Source organism: Thamnophis sirtalis, unplaced genomic scaffold, assembly GCF_051295495.1.
Source record: "Thamnophis sirtalis isolate CommonGarterSnake01/CBP01778 unplaced genomic scaffold, rThaSir2_p1.2 scaffold_7, whole genome shotgun sequence".
Taxonomy (NCBI): Eukaryota; Metazoa; Chordata; class Lepidosauria; order Squamata; family Natricidae; genus Thamnophis; species Thamnophis sirtalis.
In genome coordinates, this window is record NW_028261387.1 from 37914176 (window position 1) to 37934854 (window position 20679).

At 40.3% G+C, this 20679-nt stretch overlaps 1 protein-coding gene across 2 annotated transcripts in view; it reads left to right on the plus strand.

The window, feature by feature from the left end:
* The window catches only part of LOC148044609 (uncharacterized), a 54040-nt gene extending 33929 nt beyond the window's left edge, over nt 1–20111 (plus strand). For both annotated transcript variants that reach the window (XM_087720799.1, XM_087720800.1), the window contains exon 3: nt 19540–20111. In XM_087720799.1, the coding sequence (XP_087576925.1) occupies nt 19540–19718 (179 nt within the window). In that variant the 3' untranslated portion in view covers nt 19719–20111. The remainder of the gene's footprint in view (nt 1–19539) is intronic.
* Nucleotides 20112–20679: the final 568 nt, after the last annotated feature.

The following is a 20679-nucleotide window of genomic DNA, read 5'->3' on the forward strand; positions in this document are numbered from 1 at the left end:
CCGTTGACGGGTGCTCTCGCAGGTTCATTGTGCGTCTGCATCAAGACATTGGTTTTTTTTTCGGACGTTGCGCCTGGCCTCCCGTCAATTTTCGTGGCCCCATCTGAAAAATGACGTACGGAGGTGTGTGAAGTCATGTGCCCAGTGTCATTGGGCCAGGTCTACAAAGAGAACTCCGCCAAGATTCCAGCCTTTGTCAGCTCCGGTCCCCACAGCACTGGACTTTGTTTCTAGGTTCCCGGCGGGGTACCAGTGTCTTGGACCGTGTTCCATGGAGGCCGTCACCAACCCTTCTGGGCCGCACCCTGATCGTTGAAACCGGGGGAAAGGCTCTGCAGGAGGGGATTGTGTGGTGGCTCAGCAGGAGTTGGTGGAGCTGCCGCCAGACTCCGATGGTGAGGGGTCATGTGGGTTGGCCTTGGAGGAAATGGAGGACCCTGGACAGGGTGTTAGGGCTTGGACGGAGCTATTGGAGTGGCCACCAGTCGCCAACAGTACGGGGGCTGGTAGGTCGACCATGGAGAGGGTGGAGAACCCTGGACAGGGTGTTAAGGCTTGGCTGAAGCTGGTAGAGCTGCCGTCAACCTCTGACAGTACAGGGGCTGGTGGGTCAGCTTTGCAGAGGGTGGAGGACCCTGGACAGGGTGTTAAGGCTCGGCCGAAGCTGTTAGAGCTGCCGTCAACCTCCGACAGTACGGGGGCTGGTGGGTCGGCCTTGCAGAGGGTGGAGGACCCTAGACAGGGTGTTAGGGCTCGACCGAAACTGGTAGAGCTGCCATCAACCTCCGAAGGTAGGGGGGCTGGTGGGTCGACCTTGCAGAGGGTGAAGGACCCTGGACGGGGTGTCGACGCCGTGAAGGGCAGAAGGAAACATGGTGGCCACCGGATACCTAGGGAGTTCCGGCTCAAGGGGGCTATTCCTGCAGAGGCTTGGGACTCATGAAAAAGGCACCACAGGAAATGGGTGCGGGCCATCTGTTGGACAAGTCATTCCAACAGCATCCAGACCATCGGAACCCGGGGAAAGGACCCTGCGGTGGGGGATAGTGTTGTGACTCAGCAGAAGTCTCCTGTGAGTCTTTTCGGGATGCAAGATTAACAATGCAGCTGGGGCTCGTTAGTGGCATCTTCTGGTGATAAAAGGATGGATGGTGCCATGCCCTGGTTGCAGGAGTCAACGTTCATTCATTCGTTCAGCATTCATCGGTTCTGGTTTGTTTGTGAGAGACACTTGGAGAAGTGATTTGCTTTCTGTAATCCTGATTCAAGGAGACACTTGGAGAAGTGAATTGTTTTGTAAGAGTTTTGTTTTGTATTCTGTTATCTCCTCGTCAGAGACTTTATTTATGTTTAATTTTCAGCTCGCAGCCAGTCTGAGCCGAGAACTAATAAAGTTCTTTCCTTTTAAGTTTGTCTGCCTGTTGTCTGTTAACGAGCGGAGGAGGGGGGGACAGAACATATACCTACATGTTCTGCTGCTTTGCTTTAGCAAAACACATTTTGCTTTTGATGCATCAGGATTTGCCTGGAGGATGGCATTCTTCCACCCTCTTCTATTATGTAATTTTAGATTGTACTGGCATTATATCAGAGCAGAGATGCTATGGCGCTCCAGCTGTTGCAATGTTACAGCTTTGGAGATGTCCTCTGAATCCAATTATTTCATCACAAATGATAAAATAAGCAACTTGCTGTCATGATCAAAGCTGTTGTATGTGTCTGCAATATCATGGTGCATATAGCAATAGCAATAGCAGTAGACTTATATACCGCTTCATAGGCCTTTCAGGCCTCTCTAAGCGGTTTACAGAGAGTCAGCATATTGCCCCCAACAATCTGGGTCCTCATTTTACCCACCTCGGAAGGATGGAAGGCTGAGTCAACCCTGAGCCGGTGAGATTTGAACCGCTGACCTGCTGATCTAGCAGTAGCCTGCAGTGCTGCATTTAACCACTGCGCCACCTTGGCTCTATATCCAAAAGCATGTATCACAAGAACATAATGCACACTTCATTGTTTGGCTACTTTTGCAGAGTATTCGGCCTGGATTCTTGGAATTGTAGTAGAGCAACAGCTGAAGGGCCTCAGATTCATAGAAATATAGACTTGGAAGGAACAACTTGGATCATTGAGTCCAATACTCCGCTTAAATTCAAAATAATGCATTCCCAACAGACTTCCTTGAACATATATACTGCTGGGTGTATACAGAGTGTACATACTGGACAAGTGATTCCAAACCATTTTTATTGTAATGAAACGTTCTTCTGTGATTTAATTTGAATCTATTTTCCAATTATTGAAATCCATTCTTTTGCATCCTGCACTCTGGAATGAGAGAAAACAGAGACTGATTTTCTGTTTAACCTCCGTTAGATAATTTGACAATTACTATCCCTGTGCCCCCTCGGTCACAATTAATACAGTTGTATTGTATTCGCATTGTATTGTATTTCTGAAAAGAATTAGAATCTCCCATGCTGCAGAATGCCCAGTCTTTGATTTAATATTCCTTTAATTCTGATGATTGGTAACTTATTATCTGGGCAGGACATGGGGAAAATGCCTATGCAAATAGCTCAGAACAGACCTGAACATGTTTGCTTAGTTCTTTGAAATCAATAGATTTTGCTCCCAAGTTTAAGATTACAGCCCAAGAAATTTTTAGCCAGTAACTATCTGGAAATTTTTAATTGATGTTGGGAACAGCAATAGTATGCTGCTTTGATCATTTTTAAAGCTTCCTCTTTCATTGTCACTTGGAGAAAACAGTTCTGACACAGGCATTTGCTTTCATTTGTTGTGTTCTGTTTTAATTTGATCTCAGGCAGCAGAATGTAAATATTCTTGGGAATCCTGTTTATCATGGCTGTTTCTTCTTTCCAATGAGAAACTAGTGAGAAAAAGAACTGACCTTCCAGTTGCATTTTTTTTGCACACTGATCAATGGTGGGATTCACAAATTTTTACTACCAGTAGTAAAAAGTGCCCACATTATGGGTGTGGGTTTGTGGCTGTGGTGTGGCTTTGTGGGCGTAGCTTTGTGGGCATGGCAGGGGAAGGTTACTGCAAAATCCCTATTCCCTCCCCATCCCACTAACCTGCTTTCCAGCTCCGTTCTCCTGTTTAGGGCAACAAAAGAAGATCAGCTGGGAGGCAGCTGGGGTGGGGCCAGCCTATTTGCCGATTGTCCGAACCACTCAAACTTTCCGCTACCGGTTCTCCAGAACCTGCCAAAACTGGCTGAATATCACTTCTGACACTGATAGTAAAGAAAAGCTTCTGTTCTGGACTTCCAGCATCTTTACAGATTAGAGGCTCTTGCCTTTCACCTGCCCCAGCCCCATCTTCAGTGTAATTTCCCTCCCCTTTTGAAACAGTCAAGTGCATTGTTTTGCTAAGGTCATGTTCAATCTTATTTTCCTGGAAATAAAAACAGATAACTTCCCTTGTCCTTACTGATCTTACTGCTTTCTAGGTATCTCAGAAAGGCTCCTGTACTTTTTGGACATGCCGTTTTGACCATGAAGAAATGGGGCTCCATTTCTTCTCCTTTTGTTTGGAAATTTATTTTCCAGCTAGATGACCATGCATTTATAAAAATCTGAAGAGCTTTTGTCCCCACCGTATTTTATTCTCATGTACAGTAAATGTAAGCACAACAAATCTTAAAATGGAGAGATTAATATATATCCCCACTCTTAAATAATCATAGATATTCTACTAGATCACATTATCTGATTTAGTAGATTGTCTAGCTATGCCTTTCAGTATTGTTTACCAATGCCAGTACAATCCCATTTTAAAGCCAGCTTTAAGCAAAAAATAAATAAAAAATCCTGAACACTTAAAATTAATAATATGAGATGATACATGTGTAACCCTCTTTGTTTTACTTCTATAGTACTTTCAGTAGATGAGATTTTAAATCACTTCTGCTGCTCTGAGAACATCCTCGGAGTTTGTACTGGCCAATTGAAAGCTGTTCTACCAAAATATTGAAAGACTTAAAGTTTGGTTCGACAAATACCTGCTATGATTCAGGTGTAGGCATTGAGTGTCATGATTAGGTAACCTGCAGTGATAATGAGTTAGACCACAATTGGATCTAGAATTTTTCCAAGTGGACCAAGAGTTCTACTACTAAGCTGCTTCCTTTCCCAATAGTAGTAGTATAGTATAGCCTTTATTGTCATTGTACATCATGTATACAGTGAAATTGGTTTTACCCTCACTGGTGCAATCCATGACAAAAAATACAAACAACATAAATAGTATAAAGAATAATCCCTATGCAAGTAATTAGGAGGAAAAAGAAAGAGAAAGAATAACTAGTCATACGTTTCCGCATGTGACTGTAGTGATTGTGGATGTGTTTAAGAGTCTGACAGCCCAAGGATAGAAACTATTTTTAAACCTATTTGTTTGGCTGGCTATACTTCAATGCCATCTGCCCGATGATAGAAGTGCGAAGAGACACTGACCAAGGAGTGAATCATCTCTGAGTATCTTCCTTACTCTTCTAAAGCAGTGAGACCTCATGATGTCATCCAGTGGTATTAGAGGCTAACCAATGGTTTCTTGTGCCAAATTAATCACTCTCTGTAGTCCCTTCCTGTCTGCAGCAGTTAAACCAACATACCATACTGTAATGCAGTATGGGAGGACACTTTCTATCATGGACCAATAGAAAGTGGTCATCAGACGTTGTTCCACCCGATTTTTTTGCAGAACTCTTAAGGAATTGACGTCTCTGTTGGGTCTTGCCAATCACCAGGGATGTTGTTTTTCCAGGTGAGATCTTGACTAATAAGCACTCCCAAAAATTTAAATAAATTCTTAATAAATAAAGGAAAGGGTCCATTGTCTCAAGAAATGTCTACTAATTCATGACTACATGAGTTCATATTTATTTAAAGGTCAGGTGGTAAACCAGGTCAGGCCATTTGTTCACCTGACAATTACATCTAATCTGATAACCAGAATTAAATTGAATTGAATTTGAATTTATTATATTTCTATGCCGCCCTATTCCCAGAAGGGACTCAGGGCGGCTCACAAATCAAGTCAGGGGAGGGAGAGGATACAAATAGGAAAAAAAAGACATGGACAAAAACAATACCACAATTAAGAAACAATCAACAACCACACCATTCGAGCGGGGACAAGAACTCATCAGCCCCAGGCCTGTCGGAACAGCCAGGCTTTAAGGGCTTTGCGGAAAGCCTGGAGGGTGGTGAGGATTCGAATCTCCACGGGGAGCTCGTTCCAGAAGCACTCAGGGGCCTCAGAAATAGGTCTTCCAATCACCTGTTATATTATCTCCTTAGCTAAAGGTGCCAACAATTAAGTTTGAGAACTGCTGCAAGACATGCAGATCATATGTTCATCCAATTAATTGTAATCCTTATGACTTTTTGCAGATGAAAATAGGAACATTCTTGTTATTCAGACCCAATAGTATAAATAAAGACCTCACTACACAAGGGGGCCAAGGCTAGATAATATCTAATTAGGTTATTCGTGGATATGTCTTGATTTTAGGGCTCTGGATGTAACTGCACATTCATTTATTTCAAGCTGAATCCATTTAGCAGTGGCACCTCCCTATGTGGTCTCTCTTCAACAGCTCTCTCCTCTGCCTAGAGGTAAACAGACTGTGGAAAATAATTGATAAGATTTATACTGTGGGTATTTCTAGGTACAGGAAGCCACTAAGCTTCCAGGCCTTCTGAGTCTGTCATCAGCAAATGAAAATATTCTGAAGCTATATGAGCACAATAAACATTTTCGTGAAATAGGCTTTATGAAATAATTAAAAACCTGGAAAAGCTTATCCTCCCCTCCCATCTGTATGTTAATTTGTGTCTGGGTATATACTGGTTCATTTCAAACTGGGTATATTATCTATCTATCTATCTATCTATCTATCTATCTATCTATCTATCTATCTATCTATCTATCTATCATCTATCTATCTATCATCTATCTATCTATCTATCTATCTATCTATCTATCTATCTATCTATCTATCTATCTATCTATCTATCATCTACCTATCCATCCACTGTCTGTCTGTCTGTCTGTCTGTCTGTCTATCATCCATGCATCCATCCATCCATCTATCTATGTCTTAAAGAGAAGCACCAAAACTGGAATTTAGAAGCAGGTCTCATACCAATGGCCAGATTCCTTCACAATCTCTCTTAGTTGGAGCCACAGATGGCTTTTGGGTCAGAAGGTAAACTTGAAAATGAATTGATGTTTGATGCTACCAGATATTCTTGGGAGTTTCCTTGTGATGATATCCCAATGATGCCAGCATGACAGGAACTGCTCTTAAAAGTCCCAAAGAGATTAATTTTTAAAAACTTGACTATTTGTCATGTCCTTCTATGTTCCTCAGTAATCCCTCTGCAATTCTAGTTACTTTTGATCTAATTGGACTTTTTCACAAGGCAATAGCCAGCATTGATTTAATGCTCTTTGCTATCTCTCAGCAGCAGTGCCACTATCCAAGTAAATGTCATGGGCTTACATTCTGAAAGGGACACATTTAAAAAAAAAAATCCTTATATGCCGCAGAAGTCCTGTCTATGCCCTTCCCTAAGATAACCTCTGGAGAAATGAGGATGCTTGATGCAACAGTAGCACGACTCTACAGCATTTCTCATCTTGTTTAGAAATTAAAGAGTGAGAGAAAAGGTGTCAGGGCTACAGGAAAGAATGGAGACAGAAAGTACACCAGGTGAGAAGAGTGACAAATAGAGTCCCTGGAGGGGCGAAAGTAAAGGAGGGAGAGAAACAGAGGGAAATTGTGCATCCTTAATTTTGAACTCCCAGAGGGCATTTGGCTTACAGCTCACCAGTGCCATTGTTTCCCAAGGAAACTTCTCCCCATCTCTCTGAACATATTCACAAACAGCCTTGTAGCAGATAAAATGCTAACAAATGTGATAACATGATGATTTTACCATCAACTCCTGCTATTGTGTCCATGTCAGAGGCAGAAGTGAAAGGGAGTCTATTCTGTTTCAGCACCTGCCCTATGGAATGTTATCCTGCCAGAGATTCAAGTTCTTTCTGATGTTTGGGAAACTGCTAAACACCTCATTGTTGTCCCAGAACTTGGGTTGGAGTCCTTCTTTGATTATGATTAAATTATGATGAAGGGTATTGTCCTACTGATCATACAGGGCCTGACCTGAACCCTTTTTAAAGCCCAGTCATCTTACGTTTGGATAAATAAATAAAATCTAGATAACTTTAGCTGATTTGGGGCGGGGGACATAAACATTATCTTATCTGATTAATACATGGATGGAAAATAATCCAGTTTAATAGCTAACCTGGAAAACCAAAAGAACATTCAAGAAAAATGGTCTCCTAGGCCTTGGGTTAGGATATTTTGGAAGTGACCAAGACATGTCGGAGCCCTGTAATCTAGGAGAAATTTAATCTGGTTGATCATGAGGAAGTGGACAGGATCCTTGTGCTGTGAGCAAAGCCACCTGTTGCAGGATCCATTCTGAGTTGGTCACCAGGTCCAGAGGTTTAGTTTTCCAAGCTTTCAGACTCATGCTGGAATTCATCTTCAGCAAACTTCTCTCTCCAAAATGTGTGTGAGAGAGAAGTTTCCTGAGGATGGGCTTCATCTGAGTCCGAAAGCTCTGAAGACTAAACCTCTAGTTCCAGTGACCAATCCAAATTGGCTCCTGCAATATTATCCTGGGACACATATATTTGTCTTCATTTGGTACTTTGTTTGGTATCTATGTCCCTTCTGTTGGTTAAGACCTCCTGGGAGGTGGAATTTGATGGCTCTGAATAATGTGGAAGAGAGTGATACCCCCTACCTTGAAGGAAGTGATGGTGCATCCCCTTGTCAAGAGGCCACATTAGGCCAAACGGTTTTAGACAACTTTCATTTCTTTTTAGGGAAAGTTGTTGAGAAGGTGGTTGGCAGCCAGCTACAAAGGGCTCTGGATGAAGTGGATTACTGGACCCTTTTCAATCTGGATTCAGGCCAGGGAATCCTGAAATAGCATTGATCATGCAAGATTATTTGAGAACGCTTGGGATGTGAGGGTGCAATCATTCTGGTGGTCTTCCTAGATCTCTCAGTGCCTTTCAATAACATTGACCATGTTATCCTTCAGGACCAGCTTTGAGAGTTGGGAGTGGGGAGCAATGTTTTACGATGCTCCTCCTCTTTCATGGCCAATTCCAATCAGTATTAGAGAAGGAGAAGAGGTTGAGCCCTAAACCTCTGCAATGTGTCTTTCTCCAGGGTGAAAATCTTTCATTGCCCCTTTTTAATGTGCATATAAAACTTCTGGGCAAGGTCATGTATACTTCAGTAACAGAGTTATCAATGCCTGAATGCACTACCTGACACTGTGGTTTCTTCCCCAAACTCCCCAAACTTTAACCTTAGATTGTCTACTGTCAACCTCACCCCATTCCTAAGAGGTCTTTAAGAGGCGTGCATAAGTGCACCAGCGGCCTACCGTCCCTGTCCTAATATTCCCTTGTATTCGTATTCATTTCATGTATTCATGTTTATACTTATATCTGTTATCTAATTCATGCTTGATGAAATAAATAAAATAAAAAATAAATAAATACTCAGCTATCTCCACCCCTAACCAGGCAGATGATGCAGTGCTGATGAAGTGTTTGGATGCTATAAAGCAGTAGTGTCAAACTCACAGTCTGTGGGCTGGATGTGTCACGCACTGGCCACGCCCACACCCAGTTTAGCGAAGGGGGGGAAAGTCATGATACATCATGTGACAATGCCATGACGACGCAAGTTTGACACTCCTGCTATAAAGGTTTGGATGGGAAGAGCCAGTTTCAACTCAACCCTAGCAAGATGGAGTGATTTTGGCCTGGGGAAACCAAATATCCAAAATCCCTCCATCTTGCTGGGGTTGACCTATTCATAAAACAAGTGATTTCCCCCCTCACTTTCCAGGTAGTTCTTCTTTAGCAGCTGTCTTATTTAACAACATAAACAGTTATGACAGTGATAAAAAGTAACTCTTTGATCAATTCTGCAAAGGTATTTACAACCTTTGCAGGTCTGTAAAGCAAAGGGAAATTGAAGTAAGATCATATACACAGTCAGAGTTTAACTTAGTGACTACTTCACTTAATGACCAAGTTAGAAAAAGATTTTCACTTTGCTTTTGTTACAACATAACACCTGAATGTTTTGAAGTTATCCTGGTAGCTTTTCATAACTAACTAACCTATCAGAAACATTATCAAGAGAGGTGCTTTCATTGTTATTATCCTGTTTTTTTTCCAGTGCTCTACCTTTTAAAACAAAAAAATGTCCCATGGTTTTAAAAATATTTTTAGAAAATTTTCCTCGTAAGTTCTACTACTAGGATGTCTGACCCTGTGAAAAAATTTAACATCTATTATTATACCCATTAAATTTGGCTTTTCCTCCAAAACTCTGCCATTGCAGATGTCTGTCTTGGAAAGAGGAGATCTGGCACTGCCATCAAAGGTGAAGGTTTGTCATCATATTTTCTATGTATACTTTCCCTGAAAGAAATGGTATTTGGTTTGCTAATAATTTGTGTAATTAGTCAGCTGCCAGAGCAATTAAAGATGTATAATGAGGATGTGAATTCCTGAGAGCACATAGTAATTTGAAAAAAAGTATCTCTAAGGGCCACGTTTCTTCAGATCCAGCTGTTTCCTTTGTGTCCTCATTTATATCCTGTTCATCATTGATTTTCAGTGCTGAAGATCATGTAATTAATGCTCTGCTCCTAAATATATCATCACCCAATGCAAAGTGGTTTCAATGAGGCTTATCCATAACACTCTGCATTGTATATCTTGTCACCAGTGGTGGGATTCAAATTTTTTTACTACCAGTTCTGTGGGCGTATCTTGGTGGGTGTGGCATGGTTTAGTGGGTGTGGCAGGGGAAGGTTACTGCAAAATCCCCATTTTGTCCTCATCAGCTGGGTCTCGGGAAGCAGAGAATAGATGGGGCGGGGTCAGTCAGAAGTGGTATTTACAGGTTCTCAAAATTACTACTCAAAATTTCCGGTACTGGTTCTCCAGAATTAGTCAGAACCTGCTGAATACCACCTCTGCTTGTCACCCTTCACTATACAGTAGCCCCTACTAATGAATGATTTCGACATGATTCAGAACTGCATTGCCTGGAATCGCCTAAGAGAGCAAAGTTAGGCTTCATGGTGTATTGAGTCTATTCTGCTATCAGCGTTTGATTGATGGCCTGTGCTTGCTTCTCATATGCATTATCGTGAAAGGTCTTGCTTGTTCATTAGCAAAATCTAGTAGACATATGTCCTCTATAATTTTGCTCCAAGCCACATAAAATTCAGTTCACCAGAGGAAACATCTTTTGGGCACTGGTACATTTCAGCTAAAACCCTTCGATTTTGGCACAGGTTCTTCAGACCTGAGTTCCAAACTATTGCAGTATCTGCCTACTGGTGGTTAAACCTATAATGTTCACCAACAACAACTGTGTCTAAGCCAGGACAATTGATGGAGAGGAGAAGAATTTCTTTATTAGTCTCTTTATTGCAGTAATAGACCAGCATTTAAGTGCAATCAAATCAAATCAAGCATAGGAGGGATGAGAAGAATCTCATTTGTGTCCACTAGGAACAGAGAAAATGTCATTTGACGAATGAATCAATCACCAAGCCAACTCCATAGTGCACCTTCAAACATGCACCAGTTACTAGGTAAACATGCATCCTGCAACATATAAGTTTGTAAAGTTTGTTTAGTTCAAGTCTGTTTAACAATAAGCAACCATAACAATTGATTTAAAAAGCTTTTGAACTTGCCTTTCAAGGCTCTGAATAACAGGCTCGGCAAGGCATATAAATGACCTGAGCAAAGCCCAAAATATGGAGAAATGTATTTATTTAGTCATCACATTTATATGGCTGACTATCTCATGCAAAACCATTCTGGACAGAATGCATTAGATGTATTATATGTCTACTGTATATCTACAAAGTAGATATACAAGGGAAAGTGTATCTTTAGCTTCCGTAGCGGGGACAACTCCATAGACAGCAGTAGCAGGCCAATTAAACAGAATTAAAGTTGATGTATGTTATTGGACACACATTTTCAGTCTGCAATTGGTTTCAGATACAACAAGACATTGCATTCCAGCACTATCAATATTCTCATGCCACCTACCAGCAAAGACTAGCTAGAATGACAAATACCTAGTCATAGGCTTAATTTGGTTTATATTTAAGGTGACCAGATTTTCAGATTGGAAAAGAGGGACACCTTTGACCGGGGGGGGGGGGGGGCTTGATTAAAAATTTTATACGGAGCAACAAAAATTTTCATACATCACAAAAATAGTATTGTAATTTTTTTTTATTTCAACATAACTACAATTTACAAATATAATACGTTTATTTACATTTATATTTATTAAATATATTGACAAAAATTATGTACAGAATAATTTTACTCTTTGGCATATTTCTCACTTGAGTGAATTTTTTTTAGTAGATTGCTGTCATTGTTTAAAAGGTCATGAAATTTTTCACATGAATTTGTTAAATTATATTTGACACATAAAATGGCTTTCAAAGTCTCAACACTTAATTGTGATTTTTCTGATGTCCACACTTGATTTACTGTAGAAAAAACACGTTCAGTCGCAGCATTAGTTCCTGGTAAGGACAGCGCGTATTCCACAATTTTTAATACATTATTGTATGAAATATGGTTTGTTTGAAAATGATGAAATATTTCTAGCCATTTGTTCTCTATTGTCATTTTTGCTGATGCCCAAGATTCAACCTTTTCCTTATTCATATATTGTTTTAAATATGATACCTCAGTAAAAAGATTAGTTTCAGAAATATCACTATTTGGGAAATTTTGATTAATATGCTCGAATGATTTTTGCACATCATGCCATCAAGTTCTTTTTTTAATGCAACCCAATTAAAATGTTCAATATCATTATAATCTACCGTCCACTCTTCTAAATAATCTACGCAGTTACTATAGAACTTTTTAACATGATTCATGGTGTCTGCACGATTTATTGCACCTTGTTCTTCTAGCTGCCTTTTACTATTACGGATAGTTATGGGAATAAAAATATTTTCTAACCGCTCTTGACACTGAAATTTTAAATTATTAAGTTCATTTGCTACTTCGATTACCAAAATTTTGTCACCTTCAATAAGTTTTATACTATTTTGAAAAAGAGCTGCTTGATTGTGTACAAACTCTAGCCAAATTTTTGAAGATTCTTTTTCAAAAAACTCTTCTAAAATTCTAGGACATTTATCCTGTGATAGAAAGTAGGACTTCAAAGGATCGTATATTTGCAAAATTCTTTCGACAGCTGGCAAAAGAGCTAACCAGCGCGTTTTACTGTATCCAAGTATTTTGCGATATTCGACTTCCGCATTTTCATAAAATTCTTTAAGCATTTCAACGCGCACAGTGTATATATAAAAATAAGAATATATTTTAACAATAATATTTTCCACATCTATGGGCAACAAGTCAGCAGCTGTTTGAATGGCATTATGTATTATGTGCGCTGCACAACCAACACCAATAATGTTTTGATTAAGCTTTTTGTTTAATTTATAAAAAATATTATTTGTACCTCTTCTCGCTTTTCCTCCAAAATTTGCATTCGTATTGTCTCCACAATATGCAATTATTTTGTGTTTTAAATTGTTTTGTTCCAAAATATTAACAATGGAACTGAAAATTATTTCCGAAGTTTCGCCAGGCAAAGAAACAAAATCTAACATTCTAATTTGTATTCCAGTTTCCGAATCAAAAAATCTAATAAGGGTTGGAAATAATTTGATATCCTTATGATTAGATGCATCAGAATATATGGATACAAAATTAATTTTCTCTAGATTTTTGTTTAATTCTGAAAATGCATATGGGGAAAGCACATTACGCACAATTGCCTCGGATTTTGTTCTAGCACAGGTAAATTTTTTGTTGAATAACTTTTTGACCACTTGTGATGTACAGTCCATAGATCTGAAGGAATGATTGTGATTAATAGCATGAAAAGACATAAGTCCTTCTGCTAATGCTAATTTCTTTTCTTCGTCTGCATACGTTGGTTTACGAAAATATTCCTGCATTCTGGAGGAAGATGCAACAGCATCTACATATCTTTTATGTTTCTGCGTCTCCAAGTGCTTTGTAATATCATGCCTCCCACCGTGCGAAATAGAAAATTCACCATTACATTTCTCACATCTTACTATGTGATCGCTTTTGGTTTTTTTAAGAAAAGGAAATTCACTTCTTAGATCATCGTTGAATTTGCATCCTCTTTTCTTACTCATTATGTTAATAATCTAAAAAAAAAAAATTATATGATTTTATACGATATAAAATTCAACGAGGGTGAAACACACCAAATCTGGCAAAGCTGCCTTGCACCAACCTGGCCTGCCCATAGAATAGCAGCCACTTTGAGACACATAAACCTGGTCTGAACATATTGCATCACAAAGAAAACATTTGCAAAAAGGAACATTTCTTGTAGTAAATATATTTTATAAACAATTTAAAAATAAAAATCCCCCAAAAATAATAAAAAAGGTATTCTATAAATAAAAGAAATCCTTAAAAACCATTGTTAAGTATTACACCAGCAATAATTTATACTGTCACCATTTCAAACTATTCCACACAGAATAAATTGAAGTAAAATCATTTTAAAAAAATTCTATACTCAATACTTTGAAATGGACTCAGGAGTCATGATTGACACTGAGTGAATTTGCACTTTTAATAATCAGGAAGATACAATGGCATTGAAAAAAGTGACTGATGACCATTTTTCACACTTAGCGAAATATGAATCTGTTGCCAAACATCAACATTTTGATTGCGTAACCATGAGGATGCCATAATGGTCGCTAAGTGTGAAAATGGTCGCTAAGTGTGAAAAATGGTCATCAGTCACTTTTTTCAATGCCATTGTATCTTCCTGATTATTAAAAGTGCAAATTCACTCAGTGTCAATCATGACTCCTGAGTCCATTTCAAAGTATTGTGCATAGAAATTTTAAAAATGGCTTGTTTCAATTTATTTTGGATAGAATCTTTTTTTAAATAGTCTAAGACAATTTAAAAAAAGAATCAACACAGAATACCACTATTTTAAAAAATCATATGCACAATAAATAAAATATTATTTTAAAATACATTAAAAAAATAAAAGAAAAAAACCCGGCTCACTTACCAGCAGGCAGGCAGAGTCAGCAGATCTTTGTAGCGATTAATGGAAGCACACAGGGAGCCTATATACGCAACTGCAGTAATAATGACAATGATGAAGGATTGGATTGAGTTAAAGAATAAAAGAATTCTGATCTTAGAAGGCCATGACCTGCAGGCAGGCTGGCATAATTTCTTATGGAATGACAAACATAAAACGCACAAATACTTTCAAAATCATTTAATTAGGAGAACTTTACTGCAACAATGGCTCAAAATCAAAAAAATCCACTATGTGAAAACCCCAAATTGGCTATCACCAACAGAAAGAACGACACACCCAAATTTTACAGATTGGAACAAAATTCTAAGATACAGAGATCTAATTGACAGACAGGGAAATTTAAAAACAATTGAAGAATTGGCAGATCAGAATATGAAAGGTGATTGGCTAACCTACCTCCAAATTAAAACTAAATACAATAAAGACACTAAAATATATGGTATTGAAACAGAACCACACGAATTGGATAAAATTATTCAAAGTCTGGACAGAAAGATGATAGGGAAAATATACAAATTCCTCTTGAAGTATCAAATGGAAGAGGAAATTGTAAAAGAACCAATGATAAAATGGGCACAGAACTTTGGCTATAACATTGAACTAGACAAATGGGAAAAATTTTGGGGAATAAATTTAAGAATGACACTATCAATCCCATACAAGGAAAACCAGTACAAAATTCTTTATTATAGATGGCATCTGGCACCGTCAAGGTTGGCCAAAATTTCAACAAATACCTCGCTAAATTGCTGGAAATGTGATTCAATACATGGCACATATTATCATTCATGGTGGACTTGTGAAGAGGCAAAAAAATTCTGGAAAAGGATCAAAAATTGGTTGGAAGAAATAACAAAGGTTAAGTTAGATTGGAAACCTGAACTCTTTCTATTAGGAATTATACCGACGAAATACAAAAAAGAAATACAATATCTAATATTACGTATACTTACAGCAGCAAGGATAGCTTTCGCCCAGAAGTGGAAAAATAAACTAAACCTAAATGAAGAAGAAATAATAAGAAAAATTATGGACTGTGCCGAAATGGATATATTAACGAAAGAAATACAGGGAAAAGAAGAATCAGAATTTTATTGGATATGGGATAATTGGTATATAGTTGGATGGAACAAAGGAATCACAGACAGTGGTCACATTGGTTTTGCCCCATTTTATGACCTTCCTTGCTATAGTTGTTAAGTGAATCACTGTTGTAAAGTGAATTTGGCTTCCCTATTGAATTTGTATGTTAGAAGGTTGCAAAAGGTGAGCATATGACCCTGGGACATTGCAACCATCATAAATATGAGCCAGTTGCCAAGTGTCCAAAGTTTGATCACCTGACTGAATGGATGCCGAAATGGTCAAAAGTGTGCAAAACGGTCATAAGACATTTTTTCACTCCCATAGTAACTGAATGGTCATTAAATGAAAGGTTGCAAGTCAAGCACTATTTGTATTTATTGGAGCTGAATTTGATCTTAATCTGGTTGTTGTAGTGTTGAAAGTGGGATGGGGGTATCAGTCTGCACCTTTCAAAGATTGTTTCTCAATTCTTATATTTGAATATTCAAATTTTCAATATTATTGAAATATGTCAATAAAGATTCTAAGTCATCTAGGTGTCTGAAAGCTGAGACAAATAGCAAAAAATAAAAAAAATAAAAGTCCAGTTGCCATGATTCAACTTCCAGATATTATTGAAACATACTATTCTGATTCAGATGAGAATCCTTTTTAAAAAATACTGTATTCACTTAAATTTTGCCCTTGAGGGAATATTGAAGGTACATCTCTTACAAGATATTGCAAAAATAAATAAATCGTGGAATAGAAAGTCAGCTGGTGAAGTTTGCCATTTTATCTACTTCTGTAGAACCCCTTTCTGCTAGGGCTGCCAGGATACCTAAAAATAGGAGTTGTGACTTGTCGAAGGTGGACTGGTCTGCCATGATGGCAAAGGCAAACAGCTGTGGTGTTGGAGTGTTAAACGGAAAAGGATTTTCCTCCGCGAGTTCGGATTTCCCAGCTGGGAGAACGCCGGATCACCGTGGCAGGAGAGCGAGGGGGTGGATGCCCGTTTCACCTCGCGCAGAGAACTTCCACATGGTTCAGGGGCTTCTGCCGGGCGGCGGCAGCCCCAGAAGCGAGTGGACGTTCTCTGCGCGACTGAAACTGATGCCGCAGCAGGAGAGCGAGGGGGCGGGTGCCCGTTTCACTTCGCGCAGAGAACTTCCATGCGGTTCAGGCGCTTTTGCCGGGCGGCAGCAGCCCCGGAAGCAAGTGGAAGTTCTCTGCGCGACTGAAACTGACGCCATGGCAGGAGAAAGAGGGGGTGGGCGCCCGTTTCACCTCACGCAGAGAACTTCCACACGATTCAGGGGCTTCTGCTGGGTGGCAGCAGCCCCGGAAGTGAGTGGAAGTTCTCTGCGCGACTGAAACGGACGCCGTGGCAGGAGAGCCGCAGGGGAGGGCGGCGGGACGCGACCACACCTCACGGACTCACGGCATGGTCGCTGGGAACCGCGCAGCACAGGCGCCGCCACGCCGGCAGAAGCTCTGTGAGTCCGTGACCGAGTGGAAGTTCTCTGCGCGAGCAGTGGCGGCTGTTTCACTCCTGCAGAGAACTTCCACTCGGTTCCAGAGCTTCTGCCGCCCGTGGCGGCGCAGCACAGGGGCTGGCTGTGACGCGAGGAGGTGAAATGAACTCCGCAAAGGGGGAGAAGGAGGAGAGGAGGGCTGTCTCCTCCCCCCAGCGCCTCCCAATTCCCACCGGTACCAATTCATAACATGATTACTCACCAGTGAGTAAGTGCAGCTGCAACCCCAAAAGACGAAATGAAATGGAGACTCGCGCAGGCGTGCTCAGCTAAGCGGAGTCCAGCCAATCAGTGAGCTGGTTGGGATGGAAAATTTTCAGCACGTGGCGTGCTGAAAATTTCCCATCCCAGCCAGCTCACTGATTGGCTGGAGTCCAGGCCAATCCAATCAGTGAGCGGCAGGCTGGGCCGGCTTAAATTTGTAGGATAGAACGGAACGATGAGCCAGCCCAGCGAGCTAGGGAGCTGCGAGCGCCAAAAAAAGCGTGTTTTTTAAAGAACCGTGCGGGACGCAGGAAAATTTATAAAAAGGCGTGCCTGTCCTGCCAAATGCAGGATGTCTGGTCACCCTATTTATATTTCCCTCAGGAACTAACACTCTGATTTAAATTTCATTCCACATGCTTCCCTTCCAAAGCTGATGTGTATGTTTTCATTTCCTCCAAAAACTGAGAGGTATCTCAAGGCTAACAGGCTGAATTAATATTGTGTGATGGAAAGTGCTTATGTATCTAGGGAGTCAAAATATCTAGGGATGTTTAATTAGGGAAAAGATTCTAATGCCTTGTTGCAAGGCAAGTTTAAGGAAGCTGTGGGCCTGCCTATAAAGACAAGGAAACGAATGGGTACCCAGCCACACAATTATACCAGGGTAGATTTATCTGGGCTTTTAAAAAAGATCTTCTGCAGTGCCCTTTGGAAGTTACTGTATAATAATCCCTTCAAGATGGCAGCATTCAACCAGTTTCCTTGGGACTGAGACTGATCAGAGAGTGGTATAATAAAACCAGTGTGGATTTACAAATCTTGAGAAGATAAACTCTGCTTTGCTCAGTTCACCTTAATTTGGAATTATTCAACAAAACATGGCTAAGGAATTCGAGTTCAGTTATATTCCTAGAAGTTAGAGGTGGTGGTACATATACTGTCACAATTTCTTTTTCCAAATCTATAATTTTGTGATTTTTTCTCTCTGATCAATCATGTCAAATTTTCAGAGGCTGCCTGGAAAAATCTCTGTATTTTCTTGGCAAAATTTTTCAGAAGTGGTTTGCCATTGCCTCCATCCTAGGGTTGAGAGAAAGTGAGTGGCCCAAAGCCACCCCACTGGATTTGTGCCTAAGGAAGGACTAGAAAATACAGGCTTGATTCTAGCCTAATGCCTTAACCACTACACTAAAGTGGGTCTCTTTGTGACTTATACCAAGCATTGTATTATTGTCATTTATTTTAAAAATAGACACTGCAGAATTTAAGTCTGTGTGTTGAACAAACAGGGGTTGGGACTCTAGGATCTAGAAATCACATCTTTCAAATGAAAATACAAATAAAGAGCCCTGGCTGATGTACTTTATATTCATAAAGTTTTTATATTTTATATTCATGTTATTCAGGAAAATTGGAATATGATAGATATAACTACAGTGCCTAATTTTTAAAGAAAATATCAGTACCAATACTAGGCCATCCATGGAAACCAACTTACCATAGTTATGGTCTGAAGTGTAAAAGCAAAATCAACTTTACAGCACTAACATGTAATAATCTGACTTTTGGATAATTGGAAACAATGGGTTATGAGAAATATCTTGAGATTGGAAGATAATGTGGAAGGAATGCTAGTCCTGAATGAGGGACAGATACACAGGATTAATACATCACACTGAGTCATCCTTTGCTGAAAAAGTTTGGGAACCCTTGGTTTAGTGTAATGAACTAGGCCTACAAGTCATAAGCCAATTATATACACTATCCTACAATATTATTGTAAGAATATAAGTATGAAGATGAAAAAGTCAAATCTTTTTCAAGGAAGACAAAGGGAGAAAGAGCATATTACCTTAACAGCAGAGGTGGTATTCAGCAGGTTCTGACAGGTTCTGGAAAACGGGTAATGAAAATTTTGAGTAGTTCAGAAAACCAGTAAATACCACCTCTGACTGGCCTCACACCTATCTGTTCCCGAGTCCCAGCTGATCAGGATGAAATGGGGATTTTGCAGCATCTTTCTCCTGGAATGGGGAGGGAATGGAGATTTTACAGTATCCTCCCCATGCCACGGACACCTAGCCACGCCCACCAAGCCCCGCCCACAAAAGTGGTAGTAAACTTTTTGAAACCCACCACTGCTTGACAGATAAGAGTTTCTGGGTTTTTTCTCACCTTCCAATCTCTCTGCCTCCCTGAGTACAGAAAATATGACCATCTACTGCTGAAAATCTATTTCTCCACCAATAACAAATGAATGTCCTTACAATCCCACCCTTGAGATGAATTCCCAGCTTGAGAGCAAGTCTTGAATGCTTGGGATGAAGATGTGATCATATTATCCTCCAGTTCTTGTTCTCCTGTCTTTGTAATACTAATTTATCTTGGGTTATTTTTTTGTTGTTCTGCTTGCAGACTGGATGTTTGGTCCCAACTCCGATGAGAACAGTAACAAGAGTGACATGAACTGCATCAGCCATAACATGAATGAGATGGCTGAGCTTCAAGGGTCACAGGTCAACCAGGAGTATCAGCCCCAGGATGTGGTCATTTCCATCAGTGAAACTTCTTGCCATCTTCCCCAACAGACATGAACCAGCTATTATTTGGAGAGATTTAGACCCTTCCTCCCAAACTCTGGTGCTGTGTTAGATTTCAGCTCCCATTACCCTCATCTAGGCCTGCCGATGGCTCAGAAGAACAGATGTTGTAATACGACATATCCAAGTTGGATAAAGCTGACATAGACTTCACTAAGAGGGTTTCAGAGAAGGAAAAGTCCCATTGATTATTTTTTTATTTCTTCTTCTTTCAAGTGGCTTCACTATATTTCTCAAGAACCGCTTTGCAGATTATTGACAGCCTTGGACTTACAGTTAATTTGAATGTGAACAAATGGCATATTCATATATACCAAACCCTTCAAAATATCTTGAAGCTAGCTGTGTAATTGTCTTAGTCTGCCAATCTTGAAGTTCAGAGAATAGGCAGGGATCCTCTTGAATTGAATTGAATTGAATTTATTATATTTCTATGCCGCCCTTTTCCCAGAAGGGACTCAGGGCGGCTCACAACCCAAGTCAGGGGGGGAAATAGGGGATACAAATAGGGGAAAAAAAGACATAGACAAACAATACCACAATTTTAAAAACAACTCAACAGACACACCATTCAAGCGGGGACAGGAACTCATCAGCCCCAGGCCTGTCAGAACAGCCAGGTTTTAAGGGCTTTGCGGAAAGCCTGGAGGGTGGTGAGGGTCCGAATCTCCACGGGGAGCTCGTTCCAGAGGGCCGGAGCAGCCACAGAGAAGGCCCTCCGGAGGGTCGCCAGTCAGCATTGGCCAGTGGATGGAATTCGGAGGAGGCCTAATCTGTGAGATCTAATCGGTCTATTGCAGGTAATTGGCAGCAGGCGGTCTCTCAAGTACCCAGGTCCAATACCATGAAGGGCTTTATAAGTGACGACTAGCGCCTTGAAGCATATCCGAAGACCAATAGGCAGCCAGTGCAGCTCGTGGAGGATAGGTGTAACGTGGGTGTACCGAGGTGCACC